At 36.8% G+C, this 9,817-nt stretch overlaps 1 protein-coding gene across 1 annotated transcript in view; it reads right to left on the bottom strand.

Moving 5' to 3' along the window:
* Positions 1 to 857: 857 nt before the first annotated feature.
* The window catches only part of LOC136848574 (uncharacterized), a 22,328-nt gene continuing 13,368 nt past the window's right edge, over positions 858 to 9,817 (bottom strand). Inside the window, exons 7-11 of the mRNA XM_067120862.1 lie at positions 6,950 to 7,033; positions 6,691 to 6,786; positions 5,902 to 6,076; positions 3,742 to 3,866; positions 858 to 1,786 (exon numbers count right to left, since the gene is read on the bottom strand). Of these exons, the coding sequence (XP_066976963.1) occupies positions 1,646 to 1,786; positions 3,742 to 3,866; positions 5,902 to 6,076; positions 6,691 to 6,786; positions 6,950 to 7,033 (621 nt within the window). The 3' untranslated portion in view covers positions 858 to 1,645. The remainder of the gene's footprint in view (positions 1,787 to 3,741; positions 3,867 to 5,901; positions 6,077 to 6,690; positions 6,787 to 6,949; positions 7,034 to 9,817) is intronic.

Consider the following 9,817-nt stretch of genomic DNA (forward strand, 5'->3'; position numbering starts at 1 on the left):
TATATATATATATATACTCTGTATATATTGGTATATATATAAGTATGTATGCCACTGCGTGCGTGCGCGCGCGTGTGTCTGTACGTGTGGTTAGCAATGTCATAAATCGATAACCAGTTGCCCTAGCCTATAATATGAAGTAATCCATTTTCACTTCCAGCTTTGATTACAAAAAAAATAGTATATTCGTTCATCCACACAAATTTGATCTTAATATGAAACAAGTAAAAAATGCGCCGAAGTTTCTTCGGCGCAATCGAGTTTTCTGTACAGCCGCTACAGCCTGTAATCAAGGCCACCGAAAATAGATCTATCTTTCGGTGGTCTCGGTATAATGCTGTATGAGCCGCGGTCCATGAAACTTTAGCCACTGCCCGGTGGTGGCCTTTCCTATATCGTTGCCAGAAGCACGATTATGGCTAACTTTAACCTTAAACAAAATAAAAACTACTGAGGAGGCTAGAGGGCTACAATTTACTATGTTTGGTGATTGGAGGGTGGACGATTAACATACCAATTTGCAGCTCTCTAGCCTCAGTAGTTTTCAATATGTGAGGGCGGACAGAAAAAAGTGCGGACGGACAGACAAAGCCGGCACAATAGTTTTCTTTTCAGAAAACTAAAAAGGAAAAAGAAATAAACTCTATTATTGACTATTTAAATCAATGAGGCAGACAGAAAAAAAATATTTATGTATCAAATAATTAAAAACGTTTGGTTTTTCGTTTCAAGTTAGAAGGGAATGAGAAGGTTAGTGTGGACATCTGGACTCGTGCAACCAAACGAGACGAATCTCAGGGAACAATAAAAAAAAAGAACGGGAATTATTTATCTAAAAATAATCAATAAAATTCGGGTCACTGAGCAAATATGTTTAATAACAAAATAGTAAAAATTCATATACAGTATTCCTTAAGTAGAAAACAAATGTCAGTGACAAAATAGATACAGTATACAGGAATCCTCTCCGGGTGTAATTTAAATGATGAATATTCACCCACAGGACGAAAATCGTAATCAAAATACGGAGAAATAATCGAATAATGGAATAATGGTTGTATTCGCGAGTAATAAAGCGAATGACAGGTAATTCTCGCTTTTATTTTTAGATCGATACTATTCTCAATTAGAAAAAAAAATAATAATTTTGAAGTTCTCGATCTGTCCATTTTGAAATTAATTTTCTGTAATATATAGATAACACTTACAAGACAAAGGTCTCTCTCTCTCTCTCTCTCTCTCTCTCTCTCTCTCTCATTAATCAATTTTGTCTCCAAGCAGATAAGATAAAGGCTTATTAACTTTCTTTTCGAGGATTTTGACAGCCCTACGATTACTCCAGTGGTAAACTCAGCATCAGCTCTCTCTCTCTCTCTCTCTCTCTCTCTCTCTCTCTCTCTCTCTCTCTCTCTCTCTCTCACACACACACACACACACACAATCAGACTCATTTCCATGAGTGACCTTAACACTAAACACACAAGAGAAGGAACCAGCCATTGCCTAAAAAAAAAAAAAGTCTGACCGATGCTTAGCTGATAAAAAGAAAACGAACATAATAATATTTTCTTCAAAGAGATTTTTTAAAATCTAATAAGATTATATTAATCATAAACGAAAATCCCGGCAACTACGAGATTGGTAATCACTCGGCGTCCTCCGACTCCGGATCCGTTCCAGGCGATTCCGGATCCGTCACAGGCGATTCCTGTCTCCGCCTCCTTTCGGCTAATTTATCCATGACGATCCGATGAAGGTCGAGGCCGTTCAGCTGCCTTTGGATCACCTGTCGGAAAACGGTCTTAATTTACTGTGCGTTCAGTGGCTTTCATATTGATATTTATCCAGTTGCTGGTTTTAAGTCGACGCTTTTTCTTTCTTTCTATGTGATTCCTTAACGGCTAACTGCTTGAATCCAGGTAAAATAAGTCACAGGTAAAAAGTCACAGAAAAAAGTCACCGGGAAAAAGTCACAGAAAAATATTCACAGGGAAAAAAGTCACAGGGAAAAAAGTCACATTAATCTTCCCTATATAGTGATCCCTTGGGTTTTAACCCGGTATGCATCCATGTTTCCACCTTTGCGGCGTGTTTAGCACAAACCCTTTGGGGATGACCGCAAAAACATACACAAAAGACTGTAAATATCATGAATTTTCCCCTGTGACTTTATTGCCGGTCACCATAAATCAATGTGACTTTTTTTCCTGTGATTTTTTCCTAGCCAAAATTGTGACTTTTTTTCCCATGACTTTATTACCGGCCACCAACTGCTTACTGTGATTCCTCTTATATTTTATAAAAGAAATATATATATAATATATTCGATTTTTTAAATGTTGATCTATGATTCCTGTAACATTAAAATTTTGATACTGATATTTTCATCAGTTTTAGCACTGATTACAAAAATAAAATCATATTTGAAAAACGTCCAATTGGGTGCTTGTGAAGTGATGGCATGGATCTTCAAGCGACGTCAACGGTAACACGAATAAATATGTTTTAAAGAATTGATTTGAATATAGAATTTAGGCCAAAGGCCAAGCTCTGGGACCTATGAGGTCATTCAGCGCTGAAACGGAAATTGACAGTAAAAAGGTTTGGAAGGTGTAACAGGAGGAAAACCTCAAAGCAGTTGCACTATGAATCACTTGTATAGGAGAGGGTGGAAAGTAAGATGGAAGGAAGAGGATATGAAAGGAGGTGCAGTAAAAGAAACGAAAGGGGTTGCAGCTACGGGTCGAAGGCACGCTGCAAAGAACCTTAGGTAATGTCTATAGAGCAACGCACAATATGCACTGACGGCATTACCCTCCTTCGGGAATGGTTTTAAAGAGATAATTTTCTTACCAGTCATTTATACAGCAGCCAAACATGGCAGCTGTTAACTAAGTATCATCAGAGAGACAACATAACACACGGTGATCTCAGGCAAAGTGACTGAGCTGAATAAATTGTTGGCTCTTATGGACATATGTAGAAGAAGGGAAGCTCTTGTGGTATACTGTAGAGCAGTGGTTTTTAACCTTTTTATTACCACGCCCCCTCTAAGAGTTGGTACTTCCCCCCATGCCCCCCTTGCATGTATGAGTACAATTCCCTCCCAGATTTAAAGGTAAATAAAAAAAGAGAAAGAGAAGGGGTTTCAAAGGATAGGGAGGGAGGTAAATAATTACAAAACATGGTATGCCCAACGAGTCTAACCAGAGTAGTAGACTATAGGAAACTAACGTTATAAGGCGATACTTTTCCATTTTTTAATCTTTTGCATATTAGTTCCTCACTCTTGTTAAGAGAATAACCAATATAATTAGGGAATTTTTAATTTTTCCCTAGCTAGCGCTAGTGGGGTGCTCCCCCAGGTTAAGAACCACTGCTGTAGAGTAAAAGGTTACCAAATAAAAAACAAAAGTATTGACTTACATTGCAAACCCATCAAACTAACTGATAATGATGCAAAAAAATACCATTTGTTTTTAATGATAATTGCCGATAAAAAAAAGTTTGATTATGGAAATAGTAACGTATCGAGATAATCCCCCCTGTACATTATTTCTTTTAACTATCCAGACCCAAAATTCATTATGAAAGTTCATGAAATACCCAAGAAATTGTTTCAAATTTTGTTTATAGATAATTATGAAATTCAAAATTTGTTACTGTAGCTTCAAGTAATCCCAATCAAGCAAACCAACAGAAACATTTCTCTCAAAAACAACGACTTTGAAAAAAAATTACCTGATGCAACTTCGGTTCGATTTTGTCCATGATGACATTCCTGAAGATGTTTGGCACGATGTTGATGAGGAGTTCGACAGCATAGTCCATTGTTCTCTCACCAGCTGACCTGACAGCAAGGTTGCCTGAAAGAAGGAAAAGACGAGATAATGGTCACTGCCTTATCCACTCTTTAACAGTTGAATCAAAGATGATGAATCCAGTTTTGCAGAGAAAGTTCGCACTATCAGTAGCTGCTTCAAACACCCACACAGAATCTTCATTAGCCCACACTCTCTGTCTTCCTCTCCTCCTGCCTCCCTCTAGGTTATGGTCTTCCAGTCTCTCCTCATGATCAAACCATCTTTCCACTTCAATAAGCTCGCTATTACTTATTCTGAATATCTTGATGTTTTTCTTACCCATTCGAGTCTTTAGTCCACATTGTGCTATTTAAGAAATACACTTCCATAAAGGAGAGTTGGATCAACGATTTCTTCAGAAATTCCTCTTATCGTCAAAGACTTTGTATACACACTTCTACCATTCTGCTATCTGCCGCTTCCATATCTACCTTCATTCACTGCAGTTCTTCATTTCCTTCTATATACCTATCAGCATTCAAACTAGCACTCACTGCTGAATTTTTCTGGTTAAAACTTACCGTATGACCTTATCAGTACTCACAAACAGAAGAGAACATCAGAATTTACGCCAAAGGCCAAGCACTGGGACCTATGAGGTCATTCAGCGCTGAAAGGGGAATTGATAGTAAGAAGGGCTGAAAGGTGTAAGAGGAGGAAAACCTCGCAGTTGCAGTATGAGACAATTGTTAGAGAGGGTGGAAAGCCAGATGGAAGAAAGATTATGAACGGAGGTACGCTAAAGGGAATGAAAGGGGTTGCAGCTAGGGACCGAAGGGACGCTGCAAAGACCCTTAAGTAATGCCTACAGTGCACCACGTGAGGTGCACTGATGGCACTAACCCATTACGGGGTATCAGTACCCACAGACCCTTTCAACTTTCTTCTCTCACAAATACTTTGAAACTTTCACTAGTCTATCGAGTTTTTCAATGCTATACCAGATCAACAATGTGCCATCTGCAAAACTCCAGCCACTCCACGCTTCATTTATCACTCCTTTCCCTATCCCTTTGACCCTTTGACCCTAGACGGCCTGTCTTTTCTCAGACTTCTTGTGTCACTCCATCTACAAAGACATAAAGTAGCCATGGAAACTGACAAAAATTGAACAAATATAAAACTAAACAACCGGATTTTCTTTACCTATAGGGCAAATTTAGCAGAATATTTTTACGTTTATTGAAACTTTAACCACTGCATCAAGTTCTTTACTCCAGCGAACAATTTATAGGGCCATCTCCTCAAGATTCTTAGTAAGCTAGAAAGAATTCAACATAACTCAAACTATGAAACCTTTTTTTAACTCCTCTTAACGAGCTTCCAGTCTAAAGAATTTCTTTTCTTTCTTTAAATCTTCAGCTGAAAATCCTTATGGACAGGGTCAACAGACTATATAAGCCCAAGAGAGTTCTAAAGGGAAATCAGCATGCAGATAGAGAGACAAGTTGAAGGAAAAGGTGATAAATCATCAATCATGAGGGAATAGAAGATAAAACAGATACACCACGAAGAGAAATCAACCTGCAAAGAGAGAGACAAGCTAAAGGAAAAGGTGATAAATCAGGGAACAGAAAATAAAACCGATACACCTGAATTCAGGAGAAGTCACCAGCAGAGAGCAGGAATGCATTTGCTCCTCGCTTAAACAATTTGGAGACGCGAAGATTCCACAACTGCACCAGGCAACTTATTCCACATTTCAGTTGTGGCAAAGATAAAGCCCCTAATACTCTGGCATGGAAAGGGAATTAAGAAGCTACAGTTAATATCCATCTTACCAAGATAAATTATCAATTATAAAGGAATAGACAAAGAGCAGGAATGAACTTGCTCCCTAGCCTAAAGATTTTGAAATCAGCAGATTCCACAACTGCACAGTCAACTTATTCTATATTCCAGTTGTAGCCAAGATAAAACCTTCAAGCAAACTAGCGAAAAGAAATAGATAAGCTATTGTTAACATTTTAGTTGTGGCCAAGATAAAACTCCAAGCAAACCTACATAGCAAAGAAGCTAAAATTGATATCCATCTTACCCAGTTGTATGTCGATCTTCCTCAACACGGGAGGACTTCGTATATTAGCCGGTTGCTTCAGCTCCACTGTGATGTCCAATGTCTCGATCTCGATGTCGATGTGACCGCTGATCGCTGGCATAAGGGCTGCTGACAGAGACCAATCGGCTCCACCTTTCAGCTTTTGGGCGCCCATCTTTCAGAAATAAGCCCATCTTTCAGAATTAAGTCAATCTTTCAGAAATAAGATTATAGAGTGGCTCTTTTAATTGTTATGAAAACTAATGCTGGTGAAGGCTGTTTACATTAGAAGTATACAGTGTTCGTGCTTCAAAATTTGTACTTTACAGTTACTTGAATTACTTCTTGATCTGAGGAATCGTGAGATTTATTGAAACTAATACGTGCATGTATATATATATATATATATATATATATATATATATATATATATATATATATATATATATATATATATATATGTGTGTGTGTGTGTGTGTGTGTACTGTATACATATATATATATATATATATATATATATATATATATATATATATATATATATATATATATATATATACACTAACATATTTCAGTGATATGCGTCCTTTTTAATAAGTAATAAAAAGTAATGAAACTATGGCTAAAAAGTATACCATAAATAGTTTTCAGACCTACAAGGTCAAGTTTCTCCAGTCTTTATTGCATTTGTCTATAAGAAAAGTCACATTCTCTCTCTCTCCCTCTCTCTCTCTCTCTCTCTCTCTCTCTCTCTCTCTCTCTCTCTCTCTCTCTCTCTCTCTCTCTTACCTGCACAGTTGCAAAAACAGCGTTGTCGATGAATTCCGCGGACACCTCGTGGGTTCTGTGTATCGTGGACAATCCTGAGAGACTGACGTCTTTGAGCTGCGAAAAATAAAAAAAGGTGGTTTAGAGGACATTACGAATTTACCAAAGGCTGATCTGATGATTTCAGCTCTTCTTAAATGAGATATCTTTTAGATTTTATCAGTAAAGTATTTCAATTCCTTTTTTTCTCTCTCTCGTTTTCTTTCACACACACGCTTACCACCAGAGTCATTTCCCACGCCATGTTGACTTCTCTTCTCTCGATGACGAATGGATCGAACTTCTGCCTTAGAGTTCTGCGCGTCTGAGAGAAGAAGAAGAAGAAGAAGGGTGAATTAAACTGAATTAAATTGAATATAATTTTAGGCCAAAGGCCATGCACTGGGACCTGTGAGGCCATTCAATGCTGAAACAGAAACTGACAGTAGAGGTTGAAAGGCGTAACAGGAGGAAACCCCCAAAGCATTTGCACTATGAAACAATTGTTAGGAGAGGGTTGAAGAAAGTCAGATGGAAGAAAGAGAATATGAGAGGAGGTACAGTAAAAGGAACGAAAGGGGTTGCAGCTAGGGGCCTTAGGAAGTGACGCTGCAAAGAAGGAGAGCGAGTTTGTTTGCATTTGGGGTCAGCAGAAAAAAATGACGATGACTTCATAGAAATGAGGACTTAAGAGTAGCAACATTTGACGCTTTTTTTTTAAAGGTCGGATGAAAAGCTTATAAATATAGCAGATAATTTAGTCAGCAGAAAATAAGGGTGATGAAATATCACAGATGATTTTCTTCATTAGAAAACTTGAGAGTAGTTACACTTAACACCTTTTTTTAAAAGGTCAGTTAAAAAGCTTACAAATGTAGGTAGATAATTTGTAGAGTGAAAAGTGATTAACACATGTACATAGATGAATTTATTGTGGTAAATGATTATCAAGATTGAGAGGTAAGAAGTTGATGAGACAGACAGACAAAAGTATAGATTAAATGAATAAGTACAGAGGGGTGAGAAAATATTGTTTAACGTACATATGTGCTTAGAAGTATGTAAAGGATACGGATGGCACCTATACTTCTATCCACCGTTAAAATCAATTTAAGATGTGAAAACAAACTGACAGAGGGCAGGCCTGAATTCGTGATCTAACTCTGGCAAACCCGAAAAGCATCTTCAAGAGGACAGGAAACATAAAAAGTTATGATTTATATTTTTCTATGGTGGTAGATGCTACATTTTACTTATCATTGAAATGATCGGCTTAGAGAGTGTTTCCTTACAGTTCTATATTCTAATTTTAATTGTTCATTCTTTTTAGTCGAAATTATTTATGATTAAAACATATTTCAGCTGTCTGATGAGGTACCACATTGCATTACTAAATCAATCAATCATTCACCAGTAAAATTTTGCTGTTGTTCATGTATTTCCTTAAAAATTACAGATGTTTCCCAAGAAAACATGTAAGTGGGTTTCTTGATTATTATTATTATTATTATTATTATTATTATTATTATTATTATTATTATTATTATTATTATTATTATTATTATTATTATTACACAGAAGATGAACCCTATTCATATAGAACAAGCCACCACAGGGGCCACTGACTTGAAATTAAAGCTTCCAAAGAATATTATGGTGTTCATTAGAAAGAAGTAACAGAAGGTACTGAGAAATACAGAAAGAAGATATCACTTATTAACAAAAGAAAAAATAAATTATCATATTAATAAATAAATAGGAAAAAAATTGTAAGTAAAATTTTAAATACAAGGGAGAATTATACTGGGGTGGTACTGCATTGCATCTTCGCTTGAACCTCTGGAGTTCCAGTTGCACGACATCCTCTGGGAGGAAGTTCCACAGTCCAACGGTGTGAGGAATAAAGGACCTCTGGAACTGAGAAGTTCGGCAGCGTGGCACATTGTTGGTACTGCAATTATCATTATCAACATTTTTTGTTTTCTTTTCTTAATTTAAATTTTTCAGCAAACAACGTAATATATGACGTCCAGATAGACATGAAATTGCAAGACCGGACGGCAGAGAATCAAAATAAGGAATGAAAGACCTTAGCAATGGAGTAAGGAGAGAATTAACTTAGCAATTAAGTAAGGAGAGAATGACTTCAGCAGTGAAGTAAGGAGAGAATGACCTTAGCAATAAAGTAAGGAGAGAATGACCTTAGCAATTAAGTAAGAAGAGAATGACCTTAGCAATAAAGTAAGGAGAGAATGACCTTAGCAATAAAGTAAGGAGACAATTACCTTAGCAATGAAGTAAGGAGATAATTGCCTTAGCAATGAAGTAAGGAGAGAATGACCTTAGCAGTGAAGTAAGGATAGAATGACCTTAGCAATAAAGTAAGGAGAGAATGACCTTAGCAATGAAGGAGAGAATGACCTTAGCAATGAAGTAAGGAGAGAATGACCTTAGCAGTGAAGTAAGGAGAGAATGACCTTAGCGATAAAGTAAGGAGAAAATGACCTTAGCAATTAAGTAAGGAGAGAATTACCTCAACAATAAAGTAAAGAGAGAATGACCTTAGCGATGAAGTAAAGAGATAATTACCTTAGCAATGAAGTAAGGAGATAATTACCTTAGCAATGAAGTAAGGAGATAATGACCTTAATAATGAAGTAAGGAGAGAATGATCTTAGCAGTGAAGTAAGTAGAGAATGACCTTATCAATAAAGTAAGGAGAGAATGACCTTAGCAATGAAGGAGAGAATGACCTTAGCAATGAAGTAAGGAGATAATTACCTTAGCAATGCAGGAGATAATTACCTTTAGCAATGAAGTAAGGAGATAATTACCTTACCAATGAAGTGAGATGATTACCTTACCAATGAAGTAAGGAGATAATTACCTCGCCAATGAAGTAAGGAGATAATTACCTTACCAATGAAGTAAGGAGAGAATGACCTTACCAATGAAGTAAGGAGAGAATGACCTTACCAATGAAGTAAGGAGAGAATGACCTTACCAATGAAGTAAGGAGATAGTTACCTTACCAATGAAGTAAGGAGATAATTACCTTAGCAATGAAGGAGATGATTACCTTAGCAATGAAGTAAGGAGATAATTACCT

This window comes from Macrobrachium rosenbergii, chromosome 19, assembly GCF_040412425.1.
Source record: "Macrobrachium rosenbergii isolate ZJJX-2024 chromosome 19, ASM4041242v1, whole genome shotgun sequence".
NCBI lineage: Eukaryota > Metazoa > Arthropoda > Malacostraca > Decapoda > Palaemonidae > Macrobrachium > Macrobrachium rosenbergii.